Source organism: Vanellus vanellus (genome assembly GCF_965231255.1).
Source record: "Vanellus vanellus genome assembly, chromosome: 5".
Taxonomy (NCBI): domain Eukaryota; kingdom Metazoa; phylum Chordata; class Aves; order Charadriiformes; family Charadriidae; genus Vanellus; species Vanellus vanellus.
This window is the reverse complement of record NC_138910.1, coordinates 74,883,768-74,910,430: the sequence shown is the minus strand read 5'-3', so window position 1 is coordinate 74,910,430 and position 26,663 is coordinate 74,883,768. Positions and strand designations below refer to the sequence as shown.

At 39.6% G+C, this 26,663-nt stretch overlaps 2 protein-coding genes and 1 long non-coding RNA gene across 3 annotated transcripts in view; 2 read left to right on the top strand and 1 right to left on the bottom strand.

Moving 5' to 3' along the window:
* The window catches only part of TTC39A (tetratricopeptide repeat domain 39A), a gene marked incomplete at its 3' end in the record, with an annotated part of 42,116 nt that extends 32,416 nt beyond the window's left edge, over positions 1–9,700 (top strand). Inside the window, exons 12-17 of the mRNA XM_082484413.1 lie at positions 227–318; positions 1,509–1,629; positions 3,883–3,994; positions 5,562–5,676; positions 6,418–6,534; positions 9,580–9,700. Coding sequence (XP_082340539.1) covers positions 227–318; positions 1,509–1,629; positions 3,883–3,994; positions 5,562–5,676; positions 6,418–6,534; positions 9,580–9,700 — 678 coding nt within the window. The remainder of the gene's footprint in view (positions 1–226; positions 319–1,508; positions 1,630–3,882; positions 3,995–5,561; positions 5,677–6,417; positions 6,535–9,579) is intronic.
* A 4,724-nt stretch (positions 9,701–14,424) lies between these two features.
* Positions 14,425–18,414, top strand: LOC309672948. Its single transcript, XR_014269273.1, has 3 exons — positions 14,425–14,524; positions 16,619–16,726; positions 18,291–18,414. It is a non-coding gene; the product is annotated as an uncharacterized lncRNA (long non-coding RNA).
* RNF11 (ring finger protein 11) overlaps positions 18,262–26,663 on the bottom strand; it is a 34,291-nt gene continuing 25,889 nt past the window's right edge. Inside the window, exons 2-3 of the mRNA XM_082484618.1 lie at positions 21,055–21,224; positions 18,262–20,442 (exon numbers count right to left, since the gene is read on the bottom strand). Of these exons, the coding sequence (XP_082340744.1) occupies positions 20,271–20,442; positions 21,055–21,224 (342 nt within the window). The 3' untranslated portion in view covers positions 18,262–20,270. The remainder of the gene's footprint in view (positions 20,443–21,054; positions 21,225–26,663) is intronic.

Here is a 26,663-nt window from a genome sequence, read left to right as displayed (position 1 = left end):
AACTATAAGCTGATACAAAGTAAACAAAGACATACATGATTAAAAAAAAATTCTGTACTCCACCTTCTAAAATAACTACCTCCTGCGTAAAATTTTGTAAGATTACATCTATTTGTGTGCAAAAGCAGCAACTTCTTCCTCTTTGTTGCTGTTTTGTGCTTTATGTCAATAATGGTGATGCTGTAAATTCATTTTTCTGTACAGATATTCTTGATTGCATTTGCAGGCTACTTATATTTACATGAAAGCTGCTTATCTCAGTATGTTTGGACCAGATGACTGCAGTCCTTTTGGAGACAGCGAAGTTGAATTATTTAGGTAAAATTTGCTAACACCCAGTTACAAAAGTTTCCTGTCTTTTCACGGCACAATGTCGAGGGAAGAGAGGCAAAACTATTCATTGTGCAGTTTGGAGGATCTGCGCAAGTAGCATTGGATTGGTAAGAAATTGCAGAATGAAACATTCCCTTAGACTAAAGTGGACCCTGAGTTTAGACAGCAGATTTCTGCTGGCCTGGAAATACTTTAGAGGCAGGATGATAGGTCTGTCAGCCATACAGTGGCTGCTGCTGTTGCATGTAATACTCACATTCTTTTTCAGTTTTTTCCTTTAATCAAAATGGCATGAAAGATCTGAAAGCCTTCAGTGGATTATGCTATAAGAGTTGTATCTCCTTAGTGGAGACAACATCAGTTCAACTTGATTCTTGGGTTTTGAGTCCGAGAGGAATATGAAATGTTTAAATGTGCAAGTGAATATATGCGTTATTAATACAGTGAGTTAACCTGATTGTAATGTTTAAGTTCAAAAATGCTTAAATCTTGCTGGGCCAAAGAAAATTGATTACTTTTTTTTTTTACAATTTTTCTATAAAATCTAAATATCACATTTTTATGTACTTACAATATATTGATACTTTTCGGGTTTTTCATATCTTATGCAATCATTACAAGCAGATTCCACTGGATTTGAGATCCATTACGAAGTGAGGCAGTTTGGTGTTTGGGAGAATGGGAGGAATGCTGACAACAGCTAGTTTTCTATAAAATCTAAATATCACATTTTTATGTACTTACAATATATTGATACTTTTCGGGTTTTTCATATCTTATGCAATCATTACAAGCAGATTCCACTGGATTTGGGATCCATTACGAAGTGAGGCAGTTTGGTGTTTGGGAGAATGGGAGGAATGCTGACAAAAGCTAGCTTGCCTCTTTCTTAGTCTGTGAAGAGAGATGGGCCCTTTATAAATTAGGTGCATCACCTAATTTATTCCTTGGGTGGGGAAGAGTCCCAGTTCCTCTTGCTTGATTAAAGAGGAAGCCTAGAGATATACGTGCCCTGCATAAAGACAGCTTTTGTGAATATGTATTGCTCAGCTTCCTCAGAGGTAGCAATAGGTGTGTAACAGCTTTTTAAAGTTCTGTTTGGCTTGATTTTCTTTTTTTTTTAAGTTTGAAGGTTCACAAAGGAGAAATTCCTTACATTTTCTTTAAACTTTCAGGATTGTTCCCAGTTTGAAACTGAAAATTGCAGGGAAATCACTGCCTACAGAAAAGTTTGCAATTCGGAAAGCTCGACGATATCTTTCTTCAAAACCCATTCCTTTGCCTGTTCCACCTTTGGTAAGTTAGAAATACACACACACTCACACACACACACCCTTCTTACCATTTTTTTAATTTCTGGAAGTAAACCCAGGATAATTAGAATAGTATCTTTCCATGTTTCTAAGGTAAAACCTCTGCAGGAGACTGGAATGTTCCCAAAGCAAAGCCAAATGAATGCAAGGAATGCTGTAAAACTGGGGCATGCACCAGCCACAGGGAACTAAGCCAGTTGTTTGTGACACGTAAATGTATTGCATGTGTAACTCATTATTCCAGCTATAGACTAGCATGCTCCTAACAGCTTTCTTTTGATTCCCTTTTGAGGAACTTTGCCCTAGGTCTCTTCTGTCTTGTGTCATTTACTGAGTCTACTAAAAGAAGACTTTAAGGTACAAGTTAGGGGCGGGGGGGGGGGGGGGAATCAAGGAAACAATGCAAGAATTGAGGACTGCTTGTAAGCATCTGTTTAATGTGACCCTGAATGTTTGCAGTTTGGTGCTCTCCAGAGCAACTCACGGGATGAAACGGCCAAATCCTTTAGCCAATCCAGAAAGCCATTGCATAGTGTTGAATTTTTTTATTTTTATTTTTTTTCCTGTAATGCTGGCCAGTTCCTTGTGGCCAGATGAGAACAGCTGTGTAAGGCACCCATTGCCTCATTCATGGTGCGCTTACAAAACTCTGTCTGCAAAGAACACATAAAAGAACGTAAAAGGATTTTGACTCCACAGGTTTGTCAAGTGCAGTGGTGTTAACATTTGCAGCACTTTGAGCTGTTCTGTTTGAGAAACAGATGGATAATTAGTAAATACTCTTTAAGAAAATGCCTGAACAAGGAGAGCCTCTTGGAGACACCAGTGAGTAGTCATTTCTCAGCCCACCAGTTGGTTATGTGATACAATGCTTCCTGAAGAAATACAGTTGTTACAGCATAGCGTGAGTATTCACTAGGGGTCACTTTCCACTAAGTCATAAGACTGAAATGAGAGAAATAATTAGGTTACTTTGATTTGCCTTTCAGATTTCAGAGATTGTAAGGAGTAAGAAACGCAAACACCTGGGATTTGGCTGGGCTGTTCTAAGGGGATTTTAGCAGAATAGGTTTCTGTACCAAGAGCTCTCCTTGGAGTGGCCGGGCACCACGTCCTTTTTTTCTGCTGCAGTTGCGTTTCTGAGGCAGCAGATGCCGCAGCTGACCAGTTAAAAGCACTGAGGACGTGGAATTGGGTGCAGAACCTCATCTCTAGGATTTTTCTTTTCACTGTGAAGGGACTTGCTGAGAGTAGCAAGTCCTCAAGCAAGTCTTAGGTCAGAGATTTAGCCTAGTGTAAATGTAGTTTTGAGTACTTCTGTGTCAAAACCATGTTAACAAATCTGCACTAGATACAGTAAGTTCATCATGGGTTTTCCAATCAATAGAGACCAGATGGTGAAAGCAACAGTGACTGGAGTTAACATACTATTTCATCTATTCTAGCCTGACAGCTTTTTGTACTATAGTTCCAGAACTCAGTTATTCTACACATAAATTTTATCAAAAAGCTTTAAATTATCAAATAGAGATCTCTAGGTTGTATAAATAAATAAATACCTTGTCATGAGGACAAGTCATAAGTCTATCTAATATTTCCGTCTTTAACTTTGTGATTGCTGGTGATACAGTCTAAGAGAGAACCCCAATAACAAATAGTTTTTAATAACATTTACTCCAAGAACAGTTGAATAAGAAAGGTACTTTCTGTGGGAACATCAAACAAACCTGAGGAAGTTAAGGGGTTTACAGTTCAGCTCTAAAATTCTGTTGGTTTGTTTGAAGCTTGGCTTAAAGGTTAGGGTTTTTGGTTTTCTTTTTGTTTTGCTGTCCTGACATTTCGTGTTTTTCTATGGAAGCAATACATTGTAGTTATTTATAGTTACTACTGCCCTGGCTAGGAGAGACCTTAATGAAGGGACAGTTAGCTGTGAGCCATGAATGTTTTAGTCTGTCTGTTTTGTTGTTACTTGCCTTCATCTGTAAGTGGGGTTGTGTTTGCATTCTGTTCAAGCATTGTGTGTAGTAAATGGCTCCTTAGTTGTCTTCCAGGGCTAATTTGTTCTGCAAACCGATGTAACAAGTTTTCAGTTGCAATGAAAATATGTTTTGACAAACTGACTTTATATTTAAGGAATCTGTAACTTTTTCATCATACAGAGATAAACTAAAGTACTTGATAACTGCATTTATCCAGTACTGTAATTAATGATGCTGTCATTTCTCCCTGACCCTAGGAAATGATGTATATCTGGAATGGCTATGCTGTAATTGGAAAATGTCCCAACTTAACAGAAGGCATGTTAGAGACTTTAATTGAAGCAGAAGAAGCATTGCCAAGAAGTTCAGGTAATCAGTGATATGGTTTAAGCAGGTATTTTACAGTGCAATAGCTAAAGATATTATCTGTGAATGAAGAGAGACACTCATTAGTAAAGTTAATCTGATCATAGGAGGAACATAGATAATGAAACCATAAACTCTTTATGCAGATAGGAATAATTTTCCTTTTTAATATAGCAATAACTTACAATAGTAGCAAGTGATTTTACATCCACAGATGTGTATTTGGAGTAGTTTATGATGTGCTAATGGACTGTTTATTTTGCTTAGATCAAAATCAGCATATGCATTGACTTGATTACTTGCTTCATGAAGCTTTGTTATCCTCAGATACTGTATTTCAGTTTTGAAGGATAAATAGAAGGAGACAAGTCAGTCTTCTGTTTTAAAAGTGCTGCCAATTTATGATGTGTCCTTGGGCTGAATGGTATTGGTGTGTCAACAGTATGCTATAGAAAGCTGGGACACCAGGGATGGGCTTCCTTTGCGCTATGAGTGAGCCTGAGATAGGGGACAGTATCGAACTGGAACAGGCTCCAATACCACACTTTCTGTCAGTCTGATAATTAGCCATCCATGAGAAAGTTCAATTGATGTTTATTTCTTGCCAGTCTTTCCTAGCTCCTATGGGAGCGCAAACAGACTGCACAGCTTTTCTCGCAAAGTTTTCCCTTACTAAATCTTTTATCTTGTTATTATGTATTACCTTCCCGCAAAAGGATCAAGCCCCTGTTTACAAAGGAATATGGGCTAAATCACTGCATTGCAGTCTTTTCTAGGACCTTGGTCTACCTGCGCCCATTGTGTTACACAAGATTTGAAAGAGTTGCCTGAAAGACTGGCTAAAGCTATCTCCTTTTTAATTAATTGTGAAAGAGAACAGAAAAGTATTTCCAGTGAAGCTGATATCTTAGAAGGTGGCTTTTGACCCTTCCACTTGTGTCATGCAAAAATTTTCTGGTGGAGAAAGGTTGTTGTTAGTAATGACTTTGAACTAGGCACTGGTGAGGCTGGTAAGACTCTGGGCACACATAGTTAGAAGGATAAACTCAAAAGAGGTGAAAAGAAGGTATGGTACGAAGATGAGGGGATGTGAGGTGCGGGTAGCAAAGTTTGGCATGTTTTTGTTTAGACAAACAAAGGTGTGGAGAATTGATAAAACACTTGCCTATGAATAGAACGTGTGACTAGAAGTCAAGGAACAAGAAGAGCTATACATACTAAAGGACAATAAAGGCATCAAGTTAAGAAATTATAAATTCGACCTCAATATTTCCAAAGTGGACACTTTAAATTAATTTTTAGGTTTCAGAACAATAAGATTGTGGAATGCCCTTTCAGTGGGAGTAGGGAGGGAAAGAACAGCCCAACAATTTTTAGACAAAGTTTGAACAATTTATGAAAAGGTTTATTTCTGCATTACGTGAACTAAACTGACCAGTTTGTTCCTTCTGTCTTGTGTTCCAGTAAATGGATTGTGCTCACATCTACCTGTGTAAAAGTTTTCCTACAGGTAGGAAAGTCTCTGCTGCTCTAGAGTTTTCTAAAATGTGCCATTTGCTTCATCTTACAGCTACAGAATTACTAGCAGATGACCAATGTGTGATAAAACTGTTAAAGGGTTTATGCCTCAAGCATTTGGGCAAGATCGCAGAAGCAGAAGACCATTTCAATTACATCTATTTAAAGTAAGTTTTCATACCTGGCATATAGGAGAGCTCTTGAATTTCTCAGTAACTGTTCATTTCAAGTAAGAGGAATGCAACCATGATATGAATCAAAGGGAGGGGACTGCAGTATCTTTAGTATTTATTTCAGTTGCTTTGATATAAAGGAATTGCATTTTTAATTGCCAGTGTTGTTAGGCATGTATGGAAGAACATGCCTAACATGTTCTTAGGCATGTATGGAAGAACAATTGGAAATCTGCACTTTTTATTGAGATGTTTTCTCCTTCTTGGGGGACTATACACGCGTACAATTTTTGAGTTACCACTTCCCTTTTTTTTCCCTTCTTTGTCTTAACCAGTCATGAAGAAGCTGTACGCAAAAAGCCAAATGCAGTCTGCAGAGACAGATAGTAGTACAATTACATTTGGAACTTCTATACATCATGCAGTGAATGGCATCTTTTTGTCAATTCACATGGATAGAGCTCATAATATTGTCATCTTTTCTAATAATTCCCTGATAAGAAAGGCAATGTTTTGTAATCCTGAGAAATAACATACTATGTAGGATGGTTACGCAAAATACACATTTAATAACCTGGAATGTAGCTTTGGATAGAGAACATGACAAATGCCGTAATAGAGATTGATTGCTCCTTCTGATCTTAGTTAATCTCCTATTTATTTGTGTTTGGAGCTGTTAATGAAGGAAACAGTATATCATTTCAAGATCTTGAGGCTATTTCTCTTCCAATGCAGTGAGAAGAAGATAAAATATGACCATTATCTAATTCCAAATGCCTTGCTGGAGCTGGCAATACTGTATCTAGACCAGGATAGAAGAGAAGAAGCAATAAAACTACTGGAAAGAGCAAAGTAAGCCTGTGCTGATGTCTGATGGGTCAGTAGGGTATTTTACTGGTTAGCAGGAAGCAGAAATATTTCATTAATACTGTGGAAACTCATTGTTACATTTATTCAATGGAAGCACGTATGCACTAGTTTTGGTTTGGACCTTTCTAATGGTAGACACTATCTGATTGTTCAGTGTGTCACATGTCTGTCCGCTCTCATAAGAGCAAAAAAAGATTTTGAAGATGTTAATATGGATGTCAAAGGCTTCCATAAGAAATAATCCATGTGTAACAAAATGTAATAATCTTCGTAGTCTATTTACTTATTCATAAAAGATGTATTAAATTAAATCAAAGCTCTGTGTTGTGACTAAAACAGCGTTAGTCAAATTGATGGCTAGCAGTGCTGTTTTCTTTCCTTGATTAAATACACTGAAGATAATGCTCCAGGTTGGATTTAATATCTTTGTATTTTTTCATCTCCATCTGAAAAGCAACTGAAACACCTGCTTTTACTATTTGGTGTGATTGATATTTCTAGCAAAATAGGTTTATCAGGAATAGTTGGACTTGATCATGTATGTTCTTTATTATAAAATTAACCAAATGTGGGTTTTGCCTCGGTCCGAGCCTTTACTTCTCTGCTGAGCCAAAGTTTCTTGCGGGGCGGGGGGGGGAGGGAGGAGGAGAAGGAATCCAAACCAAACAACCCGTGCCCTCTTCAAGCATTCTGCAGTAGGCTTCACCTCTCTGCCTGGATCCTGAATGAGTCCAGATGTCTGCATCTTTCCAAGTGCAGAGAGTCAGGCCAGTCACTGGTGCAGGTGTGAGCAGCTACAAAACTGATGTCTGGCCACAAGTTTCAAAGAGGTCAGAGAGAGTTTTTGTGTTGAGCTTTTGTCCAAGTCAGTCCACAATACAAGACAGAGTGGTGAATCAGCCTACCAAAGATTATGCCAAAAGTCTGTCAACACAAAAATTAAAATATTGCAATTCTTAATCTCCCGTGCTTGTGAGCCTGGTTCTCTGTAGACTCATGGAAGATGTTAAGAAAAGCAAAAATTGCCTTAGCAAAATGCAACGGAAAGTGTTTCAGTCAGTTTCACATTCCTCAAAGCACGCCTCTCCTCCTGTCATCATTTCCTTTGTCAAATCTCTCTTAAGAAGCCATCTAGAAATTAATGATTCGGAGCTTCTCATTCCATCTGGTACTTCTGTCGCTTGCTGCTCAGCCGTTGCACCTTTCCCCTGATGGCTGCGTGCGGCTCAGGTCACAGGCTCCTTCCAGGGGACGGCAGCTCTTAAAAATTGTTGTCACCCAGTGTATGGAAAGCTAATACTCAGACTTGCTATGCTGAAAGAACTAATGGAAACCGCAATGATATGAAAACAAACAAACAAACAAACAAACAAACAAACAAACAAACAACCCCCCCCTGCTTGTTTCAGTCAGTCATAAGAAGTGCAGTCCTTACATTTCCACCTACAGCTCTTACACTGCCTGAAAATGCTCAGGGTTTATAAGCTTTCAACTAAAAATGCTGAATGTCTTTGCAGCCACTAGAGGGAGAAGGTCTGTGGGTCTGTGGTGGGTTTCAGGACTGCAGAATTCTGTTTGCAATTGGCAAGAGCGCAGGCGAGCACTTGGCTTGTGCACGGAGCTTGATTTGCTTGACCTAAATCCACATACTGCTGCTGGCTTGAATGTTTCAGCTCTGGGAGAAAGAGTGGAATGAGATGATAAACAGTTTTGGCTTGGTCATGCATGGAAATATTTCTATTCCTATTTGTATTACCCTAAGCTACGAGCAAGAATGTCAGCCTGCTGATGAGAAATACAATAATACAATCTTTGCATGACAAAATGTACTTAATTTAAAGAAAAAGAGCTTCAGATCAGCATACAGCAGAACCCAGTCACCTCCTTTTCTCAGTCAGCTTCTTGGGTGTTGCATGCATAAAATTATAAGCTGGTGTAGGACGGGTGTGGAGTCCCTTGTTTTCACAAAGAGACTGCCACTGCCATAATGACAGATACCATGCTTCCATGCTTGATTTGAACTATGAGTTTTGGACTGAAATGCTTTTAAGGTATAAAACCTTAATGTTATGTTTCTGTAAAGATGACAAATATCTTCTAAAAGAAAATTAGCATGGTCTCATTGTCTTTGGTACCTGGATTCTGTATCCATCCTGCAAAAGCTGACACGTTAATTCCTATTAAGTAGGCTCTGCACTTTCTATGTGGTCCTAGGGGCAATTTTTCTTTTTTTATATAAGCTTTTCCATGAAAATACAGATTCGTGTGATGTTTCTGTAACTCTTTAGAGCATGACATAGCTACTGGAGACTATAGGCAGATGACACTGCCCAGTCAGCCACTAGATGTTTGTGGGGAAGCTCCTGCCAGTCTTACCCTGGGCTGGTGAATCGCTCCTCGAAAGCTGATACAGTCTCCTGTGTGTGCCCACTTTCTCCTTCCAAACTTCTAGGGCAGCAAACTGTCTGGCCTTATTTCTTACACACAGTACACATTGTTGACAACCATAGGATGGAGATGGGGTGTTTCCCTCTTCTAGTTCAGGACAGCTTCTCTCTCTCTCTTTCTTTTTATTTTCCCCTCTACTTCCTTGAAATGCATCTGCTGAATTAAGATGAGTCTATCTTATTAAAATGATTTTAAAAAATCCTGAAAATGTTTGTATTCAAATTTGTCAGTTATACTTTGAGAGGGGGGAAAAAAATCTAATTTCTGAATGTAAACGAAGTGGATGTTATAGATATTTAATACGGACTGAATATTTTGATTGTGTGGATTAGATTAAATTTCTTATTAAGCTATATTTTTCTGGTAATTGCCAGACAGTGGAACTACAAATAAAGAACAAAGAGCTACATTGTTTGGCTAGAAACACATGCCTTGTATTTTAGAGTAGGCAACAAAGGAGCTTGTGAAGAAAGGCTTTTTTGCTGTCTACAGTTGTTTTGCTTAGAACAATAATATAAAGATAACTTGAAAATGTTTAAAAAATATATATTCATCAGAGCGGATCTGCTTTTGTTTTAGACAAAACTACAAGAATTACTCCATGGAAACAAGAACACATTTCAGAATTCAAGCTGCCCTGCACCAAGCCAAGTCCACCCCAGAAAATGGAATGCACTCTGGAGCCTCAGCAGTGTCGTAACTTTTTCTTCTTTGATGTCCTGTTTGTTGCAAACTTTGGTGCAGAAGATTACTGACACTTCTGAATTATTTTTCCTTCTCTTTCAAGTCAGTGAGAAACCAAATCATTTAAAATTTTAAAGGTGATGCATAAAACATTAATCTAGTGTAATAATACAGCAAAAAAACTTCTCAAACCAACCATTACCCTGAAAAATACTGTTTTTCCAACAGTGGCTTTTTGAATACTTACATCTGTGTAATTCATTTTTCAATCATGTGTGCCTTTTTTACTTGCGTTCACAACATTTACTAAGCAAGCTACGGCCTAAAGGGGAACAATTGAAAAAGCAAACAACAAAACTTTAAAAATTTGTGGATTTAATCTCAGTTAGCTATAAATGTTTGTTTGAATTCATACTGCAAGCAGTTGAGAAGGAAGCATCACTTTTTCCAAGTACCTACTCAGCTGAAATGGCGTGAGAAAATCTCGGTGCACGAGAAACACGGCAGGGAAGAGCTCTGAATCCTGGGCATTTCTAGTTGTGCATAGAAAGTGTCTCTTTACCAGCTTCTACTAGTCACGTTTTTGCTTCTATCAGAAACTTGCTGGTGAAAAAAATGTGCAAGCGTCTGGACTTTTTCTTTAATTTGGTTTTCACGTCAAGTCTGCTGCTTGATTTACGAAGGATTTGGTTGGGGGCAGAGTGATGACAGTGTAAAACTGCATCACTTCTTTGACAGCTTTAAAAATGGGAGGTCCTTGGAAAACATTTTTTTCATCAGAACAAACATGATTTGAAGTTTATGTCATACTTAAAGCACAAATCCTTGAAGGTCACTTAAGACACAGCAGTATTGCTCTGGCTGCACAGCAATACAGAGTTACCGTGACAGTCAATTCCTCCTTAAAACAATTGTTCTTAGGTTTGCCTAACTTGAGATGTCCATGTGTAAAGACATCATATGCCATGTTTCCTGTGTGAAGAAGCGGGGGTTGGAGCAGGCTCTCTTGGCACAGTGCTCTGCTTTCCACAAAGGAGAGCCCTTTATCTTTTTGCTCTTTATTGATCTCTTGGGGGAATTTCTGTGTAAGGGGCTTTGAGAATAGAGCCAAGAGCTAGCTCTGCTTTCTAGTGCTGTCTGCCATAGAATTGCTGCTTTTCTGCAAAATTGGTGAAGTCAGATGTAACGCATATTTGGCTCATATTTACTGTTCTCCACGCTGGCTCCATGTTTGTATGCCTGTGGTTTTTTGGGGCACACTTCTACCTCCCTTTTGAAACAGCTCCTTCCCCGTGACCCATTCTGATATGTGGAGATGGGAGGTCTTCTGACAGCCCTTTTTCTCCAATGGAGATGTTTGTAAGGAAGATTCTTATCTATGTACCTCACGGTGAATATTCTTTCTAAAGTGATTGTTCCCAGCAGAAGAGAAAATTGACAGTTTATAGCTCTGCTTTTACCTCCTCTAAGGAAATTACATTGCTTTATAATTGCAAATTAATATGCGGGGAGACAGAACCACCTGTTCCTCAACACGGAGAACTTGCATTGTCTTAAAAATAGACACCCTTTATAAAAGTCTTCCCAAACTAAAATCAAAGATGAAGAATGCATTTTTTTAAAGTGACTTTCTCAGATAAATTCAGTTCAGATAAATTTCTCAATTCAGATAAAATTCAGTATAAACAGTTATGCTATTTACATATTGCACATCAAAACTTAAGTGTAAAAATTCAGTCATTCTTTGTATAGAATAAAAAAGATTCTTGTTCTATTTCGTGCATATAACGCCTCTTCTTCCAGTTGTCTCCTTTTCAAATATTTTGGCAGTCTTAGCATCTTTCAAGCAAGCAATGCCATGAAGATTAGCATAAATTGTACTTAGCAGAAAGTGAACAATCCTTCCAACTGTAAATTCATCTCTCAGGGCCACTGAAACGCTCTTTGAGATTTCACCCACAACTGAGTTTCGCCTGATCTTCAATACATTGCACAAAGGACATACTGTGCAGTATGCACATGCAGTCGACTTCCCTGATTCTTTGCAGTGATGAAAATCCTGAGATTTTCATAGTCATCTTTGGTCGAGCACAAACACCAGTCATATCACGGGCCTGATACCCAGTTTCAGCTGAGGACTCTTTAGTTAGTCACGATCAAGTAGTCTGTGCTCTCACGCTGACTTTTTAGCTCCCAATCAACAGGAAATATTCACCTTTCTGATGCAACAACAAAGATTTACGGACTGTAATATTCTGGACTCACTGAAGGAAAGTAACACCTTGCTTGCTCTGCTAAAGGATGAATGGCAGGTCTGTCACTGTATACGTTTTTAAACATGTTACATTTTGAATTGCCCACCATTACTCTTTGTTCATCAATGTACTTAATTTTGATTCTCTTCTATGACTAGGGATCAAAACCTCAGGGGTGTCAGTGTGGGCTGGAAAGTTTATGCTGGGATTGTTTTTCCAGTGCTGCTTCTGAAGCTGCGGCGTTCTGCCTGAAGCAGCTCTCCAGAATGGTAAAATGCTTCATCAGTCTGGAGTCCCATGTACAGTGAATTAGGGAAAGCACAATTGGTGCAAGTTCTCAAACAGCTTCAGCGTTCAGTATATTCACCTACCAGAAAACAGCAGACACTCTAATGGAATCACAAATCAAGGATTTTCAGCATGGCCTAAGATTCAGGAAATGTGAGTACTACTTCAGATGGATATAGTCAATACCTCATTTGCAGAAGGAGCACTTCCTTCTGCTTTCAAACATTGCATTGCCTGACTAATGCTAGAGAAGCCCACTCTGGGTGCAGGGCTTTAGCCAACGACTGCTGGTATCAACTCTTCTCAGTCCTCAGCAAAGCCAGAGAAGTTAACCAAAGGCGAACTGTGAACTCATAGCAGAAAGTAGTTTTCTGCACTTGGTAGGACCTTTATCATAAAACTTAAAAACTATTTCTTTTTCTATGGTTTTTTTTTTTTTTTTTTTTCAGTAAGACTGATAAGTGGTTTCCTGCCAGTAGCTGAGGAGGGGTAGAAATTCATACTCGGTTTCCTGAATGTCTGCAGCAATCGCCATGGTGCCCCACGTGATACCGCTGTACCATCTGAAAGTGGTAGTGGGCAGGAAGGGAAAAGCGGTAAAACAAGCATCGTGTTTATTGTTAGATTGGATACATTGAATCCACGTATGTACTGTCTCTCATTAAACTGAAGGGAGGATATGGGGTGACAGGCCAGCAGCTTATCCTGAGGTCTGACGAGGTGTAACTACATCAACACCTAATTCCTATAAATAACACTAGATGAGATAACCTGTTGGATGGAGAACAGTGGGCTGAAGCTGAACCTGGTCACAGGTCTTCTCGATGATCAGAAGAGAGTCTGATGAAGTCACAAACGTGATACCAACTACTACTGTTGAGAAACACTCACTTATGATTGCTCAACTAAACCAGTAGCATAGGAACAGGCTTTGATTTATGACTGATACGCAGTTCTATTACGATCTACAATTAACGTGTTCTGGCATGGATGGTTAGTTTAAAGACTGTCCCATCCTGACAATGCCTAGTCTCAGGTTGTTTACACTGCAGTGATACAGCATTCAAAACTTTCCTTAGGAAACTTTGCCTTTTATAAAATATAGCAGCATAGAACAGGATCACATCAAACGTTTCCTCCCGTTTCATGCTGGTTTTGGCATTAAATTCAATATTGAGTGCCTTGGTATTTTTAGTTGATATATGGCCTGGGTCCAAGACAGCTAAAAGATCATGGAATGAGAGCTTGGACAGCTTGCGTGCCTCTGGCCCAACAGAAGCATCAAGTAATGCTCCTCTGTGTGAAACAAGGCTTTCCTAGAGGTCAGTCCCAGAATGCAAAAGGCGTTCCCAAAAGTATAAACACAACACACTCCGCCTCTAGTTCCACCTGCGAGATGCATTTCTTTGCCTTCTCAAGCATAAAAACACAGCAGCAAAGCAAATGTGTATGAAATGACCAAAACAATGCGTTCCACACATTTCCCCCTCTGGGAGGAAGAGGAGAAGATAAAGAGGTGAGTCATGTTGTTTACTGCTGTACAGGAAAATGGTTAATGGCTGGAAAGTCACTGACGAGCGAGACCGGCAAACCTGAATAGACTAGAAATGAACTTGCTTCTTTTCTCATTATGTTCTGCAAATACATTTTTGTGATAGATTATAAGCAAAGCGTGTATTGGCAAGTGTTTTAATTGAATGATTTGTCATCATAAAATATTTTTTAAAGATGCTATCTACGTCTGATTCAGATGTTTAAAAAAAAAGGATAATTACAAATACTTTCTTTTACAAACATGCCTAGTCAATCCCTGTCTCCAAGATTTATGAACAGCAACAGAGCTAATAAATATCTGCATTGCACTGTGGTAAAATTCTGTATGGTGTTTGCTCTAAATTCAACAATGTTTTTGTAGGGGCAGGCTGTGTTCCGTTATTTTCCGTGTATTTTAAATCTCTGGACCTACTTACTCATTTCTAGCTAAACATAGGCAAAATTTTTGTTTAGAATTATATGTATTGTGTTCAATTCTACTTGCTTTGTCTCTCCTTGACTATTTTTCAGAAAGAATACAAAATGGAGCACGTGCTCTTTATGAGCTGCTTCAATTAAAAAAAAAGAAAAAAAAAGTATGTTTATCTCGTCTTAGTCAAGCACTGTAACAACAGTTTCAGGTCTGTGGCTGAAAAGCAACGTAGCACTGGGGTGAGAAAGAGAAGATAAGTAGAAGCTGCAACATTCTGGACGGTTTTCATCTCTCACTGTTCCTTTTATCCTGCAGCACACAAGGTGTGGAGGTAAGGAACAATTCCCTTAGTGCTGGAGTCGCATAGGATATTTGTCTGCAGTGCTGGAGCCGCAGGGGCCATGCTTGGTGTTGACAGTGTGTCATAGGTGCCATTCTAGGATGAGCTGGTGTTTCGTCTGTGAATGTGGATGCTTCCCCTGACATTTGGTAAAGGTGGTGGCAAGATGCCTGAAGATTGCCTCGGCTGATACTATCTGAAGATGCAAAAGAGGAACTTGATCTCCAAAGGTTAGCAGAGCTCAGTAAATCATTCTAGGGAAGAAATGAAACGATGTTGTTTAACTCTAGAAGATACAATAGATGGATCATGTTCAATGTCATCTTCGTTTGGGTACAGCACCCAGTACTACTGTCATCACTACCAAGGCTATACAGCCTCTCTTGGGCAGCTGCAAAGGGTTTTTTTAGAAGCAACCAGCGGGGCCAGTTGCAGTTTTGGTGTTTGCTTTAGCCTTCATCCTTGCAGCTCGAGGATACCTGGGTCAGGTTTCCGTTCCGTGATGCTGGGCTTGTCACTGAGGCAAATAATTCTTGGTATTCCTAAAGAACAGCACAAAGCTCACATGTACTGCCTTTGCTATGTCTATTGAAAGCGTATGATCTGTCACACACACACGTACTAAAAAGTGTGTATATACACAAGTATGCGTATGTGTACTCACACACACCAGTAGCAGGCTCTGTAGCCAAAGCTTCTTGAGAAGTTACCAGAACTGTTTGAACTATTAAATTCAGCACTTAAAAAAAAAAAGCGAGATATATGAAGTAAAAGCTTTGACACCTTTTCAGATGCCGGCTGAGGAAAACGCAGGGAGGTTAAGGGCCTTTACTACCAGGTTGCTGTGGGATCATAAATGAAGCTGAGTGCAGTATATAGCCGTCTACAAGGAGAAATCCCCAAACAACCGGGGATTCTTGGCAAGAGCCCATCAGTGAGGTAACCTCACCAAAAAGCAGGTTTAGGCTGGAGAGCTCAAGGGCGTCATACAGTGTTCACTCTAGAAGGGCTGAGCCCTGCCTCAGTGGGACAGAACTCAGGACTGGCTCTGTCCTGCTCAGAGCGATTCCTATTTTTTCCCCCTGAATTTCTGCCTTGTCTCTCTCAGTCTGCTCACTCAGGGGGAATTCTTGATTAGACAGGCAGCAGCCACTAATGTGGCAGAAAGGTAGGAAAAAGATGCTAAAAAGGTGGAAGTCTTTCTGCAGTGAGAAACCTGGCCAAAGTGCCTCTAGAGAGCGAGAAGGGCCTGTGGTGTCCAGGAGAAAAGATGGTGAGGACAGGCAGGGTGTATGTAACACGTGCAGTGGATTGAGTATTTACTGTTGTGTGCAGAGTTGTTGTTGAAATGCCTTATTGAAACAAAAGAAAAGGATTTTCTAGGAGCTGGTGCTGCAAAGAATAGGTTTATGAAGTTATTGCTGCTTGTTTTCCAACTGAGAGGAGAGTAGGTTTGGGAGCTTTGTTTTTGTTTGTAGTATGGTTGGGCCCCTCTTGCTGAGTAAGTACATACCTTTGGGCTGCTACAAACACGTACAGCCATTTTCACCATTTTTTTTGTCATTATAGATTCCTCTCTGCAATTTTTACTTAGCTAAGTGTCAGTGCAGAGTGGATATTGTAATAAATCAGTTGCTTGCATGCAAATATAGTTATTTCTTCTGCTTAAATCAAAAAGATGCTTTTGCAAAATATGTTTAGACTGTTCTTTTCATCAAAAGGCATTAACTTTGCATTTCATACCAAGACTTCCAAAGCCCCTAACTCTTATTCCAGAACAGGTTTGAATGCAAGACAATCCATAAAGGATGGTTAGCATAAATTATATTCTTCAAAGTTAAATGCTATATAAAAGAAAAGGTTAATCCTTGAAGCTAATTTTTATTCTGGGTATTAAGTCAAGAAGGGTTCTTCTGAACAGATTTGATTCATGGTTTTTTATAGGTTAGCAACTACTATGTACGTTTATTAATAAAAATGTGTCTGTAATAAAGTCTATTTGTAATCAACTAGCATCCACTTTGTTTCTAAGTCCATTTTAATCCAGGATTTAACTGATGAGAGGCCTTGTATGTTTGGTTTCAGCCATTTTGTTATTTATTTAACCGACAGTCTGGCTCAGAAGAATTTTCATCTTTACCACGATTGCACAAGGACAGGAAATGTCGAAGTTTTGAAACTGTGGCAACTTAAGTAAGTTCAGGTATTTCATAATCCCTTACCCTTGAAACGTACACTTCCACCACCGCGAGGAGGGGACTGTCAGCCTTCCAAACACATAGTTGCTTTCAGCCCTGGGATGCTGCAAGACAGTAGGAACTTTTAAAACCTTATGTGGTTAAAGCCCTTATACAACACTAGCTCCTCACAAAGAAATTCTCTGGGCTTTTTTTTTTTTTTTTTAATGTATAAATTTTATGATTCTCTCCCAGGTTTACATAATGAATTGGCAACAAGTAATAAGGATTATCATCCTTAGATGCAAAATGATTACAGTGGTAATTCCAGTAGCATGCAAGAATTTTTAAGCATAAAGGGCTTTACAAAATTGAGATTTCATTACTTGTCATTGTACCTCTTGCCTCAGATTTGTGGGAATTTATTTTCTTCTGTTGTATGAGACAAAATCCATTTCCTACTATAATCTGCAAATGTAGCCTAACACTTTGCAGGGATCCTGGGTGCTGGCGACACCCTCCGTCCCTATCTGCTCTGTGTCAGTGGCAGCTCTCAGTCTCTAAATGGGATTGCAGGTTGCTACGAGAGGCTGCGGGGTCTGGCAAAAACCAGCGTGTGTGGACTTTCAAACTCGATGTCTCTTGTGTTGTTGCCTGAAATTGCAGAGGATTGAGCCCGATGATCCACTCAGCTATTTCTGGGTCTGTGCCAGGGTTGTGTTGCCAGTTATGGTTCTCAAGTACAGTGTTGTTGCACTGACCGTTCATCATACTGCACAGTCCCTATGAAAAGCTTTAAAGCAACATTTTTTAATGACTGTTACTGCACCTACAAGCTTGGTTACTTACACACAGTAGCTGTAAGAGCGGCCTTTTTTCTTCAAGTAGCTTTGCAGACATTTTACTGTGGGCCTCTACACCCCGAAACATCCAGCCCTGGCATAAGAAAGGCTCTGGTTGAACATGTCCAGGTGAGTAAGAGCCAGCCCTGTCCACTCACTGAGCTGCAGTAGACTCTGGTTAGGAAACAGCTTTGCTGAAAATGGACTGTCTGAAGTGTAAGTAATTTGTTAGACACCTCTGAGACAGGAGGCAAACATTATCTTCATCTTACAGATGGCAGAATTAAGACAGATCTGGTTTCACAACTGTAGCTGAAATTCAGGTTACACGTTATTTTGCGTTAAATTCAGATAAATTACTTTTTTGAATTAGAAATCATCCAGAACAGCATTGAACCTAAAAACTTGAAAAATCATTTGATTTATTTGTTATATTTACACATTTGTCTTTAAGCTAAAATTTGAATGTTTTGGAATGTTTGTGTGTACTCAACTCTAGTTTTAGCCCTTCACAACTTTTTGCTATTTAACAAGTATTTTAAAAAGTAATTTCTTCCCTTAGCCCAGTAAGTATATTAGTGTTAAAAGTTCAACTATACAAAGTGCCTAGAAAAGCATTCAGCTCAGTAATTAGTCACTTCATATTTCTTTCCAATCTTTCTTAACCAAGTCCTGTAATAAATAAAGACTAATACCAACATGACAACGCTGTTTTTTTTCAAATTGTTCATTTACCAGTTTTAACAAGATAAAGAAATGAATACTTAATGTGGACATTGGTTTTAAAAAAAAAAAAAAAAAAAAGGAGAAACCAAACCCCCAAAACAGACAAAAAGGAGGACACAAAGGAACACACATGGAATGATGAAAAGGAACAATGATATTGCACAACTTCAGGTCTCTCTTCCCAGATTTTGATCCATGTAATTAGGTATGTATGAATTCAGCAAAAAATTGCATCCAGATAAATGAGTAGCAATTTGAGTGAATCTCTAGAACTGTAGACTGCTTTCAATTCCTTCTGACTGCTACTTGAAAGTCTTCTCTAAGAGAGCAGGTTGCTGTCAGCTACAGGGATAATAAATAAATCAACATATTGGTTCTATATTTTGCTGACCAACCCTTCAAAAAATTATCCATAATATGCACAATTCTTCTATATTGTAAGTACACTAAAGTCGTCCAAGTACTTGGGTCTTTAAACACAACTTGTTGCATCAAGTACTCAAACTATATATGAAAAACAATCAAGAATATTCCCTGATTTGTTGTGGTTAACTTCAGATTGCATCTCATTTTGCATCACCAGGACTTCTCAACGTATCAGCGTTGCGCTGAATGTATAAAAGTCACAGTAGGGTACATTAAAGAGGGGGGCAAAAAAACCCACGAACCAAAACACGCAAAGTGGATAAAAGGTCTTTACAGCTACAATCTTTGCTAGACCATCTCTTAACAAGCACATACTGTTTGCTACAGCAATTAGCTAATTGTGTCATTCTGGCTATAGCAGTACTGTTTTCCCCCTCAACTGCTAGTATGACAGTCTGTGTTTATATAAATTTTGCATTTATGTGCAGAACAAAATATATTTTTCTCGTATCTGCTCGGTGGACTGATGTGTCAGCCAGCAGGGCTTAACAGATAGATTTAATACAGGAGACTGAGATACAGTATGTTTATTCTTAACTTCTGATAACCTAAGAACTACAAGAACGAGAGATGCAGTATCCATTTACTATGATCAGAGACAACCATTTTTAGGGAGAAAAAAGTAGAATAAGTGATCAATGCTAACGCTACATTAGTTCCAAATATATTTTTTTTTCAGCATGGTAGCTTAACTATTCATTGTCCATCTGGCCCACTTTTAACCTCATCGAGTTAAAGGTGACAAAGTTTAAGGACTGTTGTTTCATCAAAACCGAAGTTAGTTATAAAAACCATGAAACCATAATTTCACTGTAGGACTTGTTTCATGTCTTCATATTCCACATCACTTGTAGAAAAGGGATAATGCATCTCAGTTTGCTTACAAGCTAGGAGATCACTTCGAAGTCTGCATATTCCTAACTGCAAACAAAATATAGCACTTTTAACAGGTTATAAATAAACTGGTTTTCAAGCATAGAGCCAGCCCAACAATAACAATACACTATTAAAAAGACCTAAGGCAATGAATTCCATCTCCAATGGAAAAAAAAAAAAAAAAAGAAAAAGAACTGTGCAAACAAGCTTAAAACTATTTCTTTGTGCCAGTGTTATAAAATGTAGATTTCAATAAAGCCTTGACCCAAATGCCAGGACTTGTGAAAAGAATCAGAACAAAATTGGTTACTTTATTTAGGAAAAAAATACTCTTATCTTGCTGCTAATAAAATTGGATACACGCAGTTTAAACATTTACAGTTGCTGTAACACTTTACACAATTCCTATATATGGGTGTAAGAACAAACATTAAAAGACAATGGTGGGTCAAGGCTTTACATTAAAAATAACAACCTACTTTTTCTATAGTCTCTAAAATACTATGTTTTTTCCAATATTTGCAGCCATTCAGGAATATTTTTTATTTATTTATTTATTTATTTATTAGGAAATGTATATTTTGTGCACGATCTTAATTCCTAATTCCTGGCTCTTTGGGCTGAATGACAAAAGGATCAAACCCATTAAAGTGGATGGTCTCCTCGAAGGTTCAGTGGAGAAACCCTGGCTCAGTTAGTCTCATACGATGAAAGCAGTGCTGCATCCACTGGCTCCATGCAGGATGGACAGGTAAAGGATCTCATCAACCAGTCATCTATACAGTCCAGGTGGTAAATGTGCATGCACGGCAGAAATCGGATAGGGTCCCCATAAACAAAGTCCATCATACAAATGACACATCTGGGGAAGGAAAAAAAAAAAAATCATAAAAATATTTAAGCTCCTGTTACCATACTGGAAATGAAAATTAGTGTAATATCTACTCCTGGACATGTTTGAGTCAAACAAACTTTTAGTACTTGTAGATACTGTGAGGAGTTCTTAGCTCTGTCAGTGCTGACTCCACCAAGCACTAGACTTTTTTGGCGTTTCCTTTGTGGTACGTGTGCCCACGGTTACATTAGTAAGGCAGGAAGCCTTCTGTAGGCATGGAGGGGGGGGAAATGGGGGGGTCCAGCTCAGCAGAGTGCAGAAAATTAGAAATGGTAAAAGGGAGCCATGAAGGTGAGGAAGTAACATGAAATTATTTCCCCATGAAGAGAGGATAAAAAGCAAAAAACCTGTAAGGGCATGAATTAGCTGGGTTGGGAAAGTAAGTTTCACCTGTAACAGGAAAACAAGCGAGGATAAAGGAAAAAGCCTTCTGCATGGTAATTTTTTTTTCAGAAAGCCACATTAAATTACAGTCCCTGAAAATAAGGCAAGAACAGGAGGACGAGATCAGGTTTCCCAGGGCAATATGATAAACCAATGCAGCAGCCGCATTAGTTCCGTTAGGTTTCTGTAACTTACTCTCTGATCTTCTTCTCGGAGCCATCTCTTCCTGGATCATAGACTCCTTTAGGTAGATGCTGAATAAGGCCTATCCTCTGCGCTATTCTGATTTGTTCCTCTTCTGTCAGCTGTGTTGCTAGCCGAGTCTGGCTAGGAGTCGGGTGATAAACAGGAACAGGGACCTGCTCCTAAAATTAAAATATTTCAGTTAAAAACAAACAAACAAACAAACAAAACCACAGAGGCTTTCCTAGCATCTCATAGCACACTACAGGCAATGTATTTAACTTTTCCTCTCTCAGTCCTACAAATGTTTGCTTGATCTGCCACTCCTACTTTGCAATTTTGGGGCTATAATTGTATGGAGAACGGGATAAAGAACTAAGACCAGTATCTTGAGCAAGGAGCTGCTCATGGTTCTCTGAAAAAGCTTTTTATCTCCAGGAATCGTTCACGCATTAAATACATGCACAACAAACTCCACGTGACAGCAGGCAAATAAACCTGCCGGGTGAACTGCTTAGATACCGACCAACAGAATGGCTGAGGAAGAGCCTCCAACAAAAAGTAGATTATTTATTTTTTTTTTACATTTAGGAAGAATTATTTGCAAAGATGAGGATAGTGCTTATCCTTAAGAGTTATAGAGAGGAAGGTTTTATTGCTTCTATAATAACTAAAATTTATGTGAACTGTTCTGTGCCACACAAGCTCCAATCGAGAACTGTAGATTTAATTCTTGTGTGTTTAAAAAAATGTCACCTGAACAATAAAAAGAATAGTTTAAGTAAGTAATCCAAGTTTTATTAATGCAGGAGAACAAATGCATGATTTTACAAATTCTCCCAAGCTGGACTTCAACTGCTGTATGTTTAAAGTACATCTTTCCCAAACAAAAAATAGGCAACATGTAGGTTGCAATCCTTCCTCTGCCACATTCTCAGAAGGTTCTCTTGGATATTAATGAGCTTTAGATTAGATATTTTCACTAACATTTATATTAACATAGTACTTATTCTACTTGCTTTTAAAGCACTTTTTTGGACATAAATACCAATTTTGAACAGGAGATACTATAAGGACAATATTGGCCAGTAGCTGTAAATCAAGTGTTAACGGAGAGGCAATTTCTTGCAATAGGCCTATTTTAACAGTACTTAAACAGCAGAAAAAAAAAATCAGCTTATAGATGCATTCTGAAAATAAACCTGGTACATCAGGGACACAATAGCATCGGTTCCTCTGAAAAATGCAAGAGTTGATGTTTCAGAGGACATTGCTGCAGAACAAGCAGGCTGCAGGAGCGCACGCCGCCGCACCGCAGGAAGCACTGATGCAGCTCCCATCACCTCCGACAAAGGTCCCACTGCCAAACTGCTGCCTGCTCGTCACCGATATGGGGAAGACCTGAGCTTTCACTGCCTGTGACAGAGCAACGTGCATGTCCTTGGACCGCTGTGGACACCTCCAGGTATTTCTAGCAGCAGGAACGCAGCTACGTTCCCCTCTCCTGTTCCCTCTTTGCCTTTTGGCCTGCTTCAGCAACGGTCTAGTGCAGCATTCAACTGACACCAACACCCGGCAAAGTCCAGATATGGGGTTTAACGCATGTAATACTGTGCTTGTAAAACCTGATAAAGCGATTCTTCTTTCACTGCTAGGAAGCACGGCAAACAGAAAGACAGACAGGGCTCCTGGAAGGCCGGGGGAAAGCAGCCCAAGGAGCACGCAGCCTCTCGCCAGCCAGCGCCCAGCAGCAGAAGTCCTTGCTTATGAGAAATGCTCATCAAAAATACAAGTCTGCCTGGCAATTCTTCTTTTAACACAATGCCTACCACTTGCAATTCAGCTGTGGGCTAAAATTCACAGTTTTCTCTTAGTTTAGCTACACCAGGATTTCCCCCTCCAGTTTCCTAGCAGAACTCAGGGGAATTATGAGAAGGTTCAAAAGACAAAATGCCAGTGGTTCTGTAAGTTTGATTAATTTCCTGACTACTCTAAATTGTATTTCACAGAATCACAGATGTCTTCTAGATCAGCTGCCTTTTAAATAGTTTAAATGATCTAAAGTATTCTCTAATCATTGTTTGGATAGAGAAAAGCACCAGCTGAAGCTAGGGCTGACCTCTCAGATATAACAGCATTCATGACGTGGCTCTGCAACCTTTGGTGCCAGCAAAATAAAGCATATTTTCCCCTCCCAAACGCTGCAGACCCTCTGCACTGAACACATCAGCTTGAGGCAGAGCCCAGTCCTGATTTTATGAATTTAACACCACAAACTATTGTTAACTCCTCCCGCCCCCAAGGCTTTGCTATACTTCTTTGGACAGATTATTAAATCAATAGCAGAAGCCATTGCTGCTAGCTCCTTTATTTGTCACGAAGACAAACAGAAGACTTTGCATTTGGAAAGATATGCAACCTCCTTCCCATCTCAAAAAAGAAGAGGAGCAGGATAACTAACCACATGCACGGTGCAGGTTGGTGCTAATAAGGGCAGAAGGAGGGTGGCTCCGGTATTTCATACAGCTCCCCTTGGCAAAAGCATGACTGCAAGGGAGAATGCAGAAATAGAAGGAAAGGCAGAAACAGGAGGAAGAAAAAAGGTCCAAAAAACTCTCAAAATGTCCAAAAGTAGCAATGGCAAGTGATAGTGCATGCCTACAGCAGAAGAACAGCAAACTGACCATCTCAGCAGAAACTATACAGCAAAAGGAAACTACAATTAAGTAAGAATCTGTTGTGAGTTAAACCTATCACATTTGGACAACTCTGAAATGAGAAATCAGTCATGCTATCCAACTGATGACTGCTTCAGTTAAGTTTTGGACAGTACATTAGCACAACTTCAAAGCCTGTAATAGGCCAAACAAAACCAAAACCCACATTCCCTTGTTCTAGTCTTTTACAGGCGCTTGCTGCCAGCGGCCACCGAGGCACTACTGGGGAACCCATTTCTGCATTACTGCAGTGCCCCTCTCCCGCAGGTGTCATCTTCCCTGTGGAGACCTGAAGAACCAGGGCCTGATGGACCCCCGGGCTCCCTTCCCCGTGCCAAGTTCACAAATGCTTTCCTGACTGCCAGCACTGTATGGAAACACTCCTTTTGGCATCCTGTCTCAGGTTCCCTCACAGCAGAGCCACCACCCTGCGCCGCATGTCTGACATAACCAATTAAGGCGGGAATTTATAGTCGCCAGCTGTGGGCTTCTACAATTTCACATACTAGACAAGAATCTCTTGTCAGATGAGTAAATCTGGGTGAAAATGGTGCTGTCTTTCACCATGACATCTTCATGCTTGTGAATATGAAAAATTGAGGTTGGTCTGGCTGCCGAGCTCTTGTGAAAAATGCATAAATTGCACTACTGGAAATAAAAACGTGTGACCCCTCAATACCCATGATCCAGTGCACTTCCTTAGCACGGGCTCTGGTGGCACTTTAATCTCGCCTCCCGATTACTATTAAAAGCCTGCCCAAACTAAGCTAGCAGTCCCCTGGATACAAACATACCAGTAAAATGGAAGAACACAGCTGCGCACATTGTGGAGAGTCAGATTATAGGGTATACCGACAATCGCCTTTTCAAACCAGTCCTCCCTCCTCCAACAGATAAAAAGAAAAGGTGTGCTTATACCTGTACGATTACACAAATATTTTAAACTATTTATTCATGAGAATATGAGAGCACAGATTTCTCCGTCTCAGTTTGCTGAAGTGACACGCGGTCAAGGTAAGAGATGGAGCAGACTGCACGAAGTGCTCCCTCAAGGGGACCCTGACCACCACCCACCAGTCGAGCCGGGCTCCTCCAGCCCCGGCAGCCCCGCCGGCAGGCACCCCAGCTGGCCCTGCACGCAGCCGCATCGCTGCACCCGCAGCTGCATCCTCCGGTTTCTCCCCTACCAAATCTCTAAAACATTTTTGGAAGTTAAGCTCATCTGACAATAATTTCAAGCCGCCTGTAAGGACAGAGTGCAGCCCTGCCTGCGCGGGTTTATCACCGCTTTGCAAATCTTTCTCAGTTTACAATGGCTCCTTTTATCGCCCCAGGTCCCAGGCAAGGTCCCGCTCACTCCAGCGTGGATATTCAAGGGTAACGGCGTGAGGATTCAAGACTTCAGTCAACTTACATTTGTAGCTAGAGGCCCCCTGACATGTATATATATTAAAAAGATTGTATTTCCCAAGTAATTATTATTTTACTCCAAAGACAAGCATGAATTTATTGCTCTGGTGTCTCACTTTTCCCTTTTCTACCACAGAAAATGCTTTTGCAGACAAAATTACGCAATATTGAATTTCTAGCCAAAGTCCCTGTTATATATCATTTGATAAAGATGTCAGGCATTTCGAACTAAGATGAAATTTCATGTTAACTCTAGTGCTCCATGCAAAAAAAAAAAAACTAGAAAAGGCCAAAACAAATAATCAAAACCACATATTAGTGTCAGGCAATGCAATAAAAATCACTTTGGGGCACTTAATTTGCTTTATTCAATTATTTTTTTCCCATATGAATTTAGTAATGATGAAATATCTCAGACGGCTGCAGTCCTGGAGATACACAACTTTTTTTTCTTGATCCCAAAGTGGTGTCAGCACAAGTTTCCCTGGCTTTCTGAGCACAGAAATCTCTCCTTCCTAATGGTTATTCAGCCCTTAAATAACACCACTAATTTAGAGTTGAGGACTACAGCAGGGTTTGTGGCTCCATCTCACCCCGGCTCCTCCTCCTTGGGGGGGCATCATAGAAGGCATCTGGAGGTCTGCATTTTTCACTTCTAATGAAAATAAACATTTTTCACACATGGCTTAAAAGGCCCAGACACTGTGTTTCTGCATGCAGATTTCCAAGCACGCTTTGGGTTCTTGCCTAGAAAAAGGAGGTTTCATCAAGCACGATTTTTAGTTTGAAGTTTTCTCATCAATGCAACTTACCTTGGTTACTTATGCTGCTGTAAATCTGCTTTTCTCTTGTTTTACAGCATTTTCATCTTGTTTTTGCAAGTGCAATGAATTTGTAATACTCTGAAAACAGGTCAGTGGTAGATCAGAAACTCTTAATCCCTGGATAAAGATTATTTTAAGATCCCTCTACGCCACGTATCAGCAGTATGTTATCAGGGCTTTTGTTTGTTTGTTGTTTTTAATAATTGCACCAACATGCACAAATTATCCTTTCAGGAAGGTCAAAGGTGAAATGAATAATTCATAACATCTAATAGTTCCAGAGGTTAAAGCTTCACTGCTCTCCCCAAGCTCCTGTCTACAGCCACCTGCTTTCCACTGTTGACCACTTCCCTCGGTTTCCATCCCTAAATTTTATTCCTCATCTAATCCAATGCTCTCAGTGTGTCTCACCCGGGGATATTTATTTGCATTTTAACACCAGATCAACAGCATATCTGTTAATTCAGTCCCACAAAGACAACAAACGCCTTCCTAGCCATGTTTATCCAAAGTCTTTTTTACATTTTTTAAATACCAGTAGGTACAGCGTTTACGCTCCTTGCGGTTGCTGCCTAATTAATTAATGCAAATATAACAGTTCAATTTGAATTTCCCCAGCAGTTCCCACAGCTTTTTTTTTTTTTTTTTTTTTTAAATCCCTTCGATATAC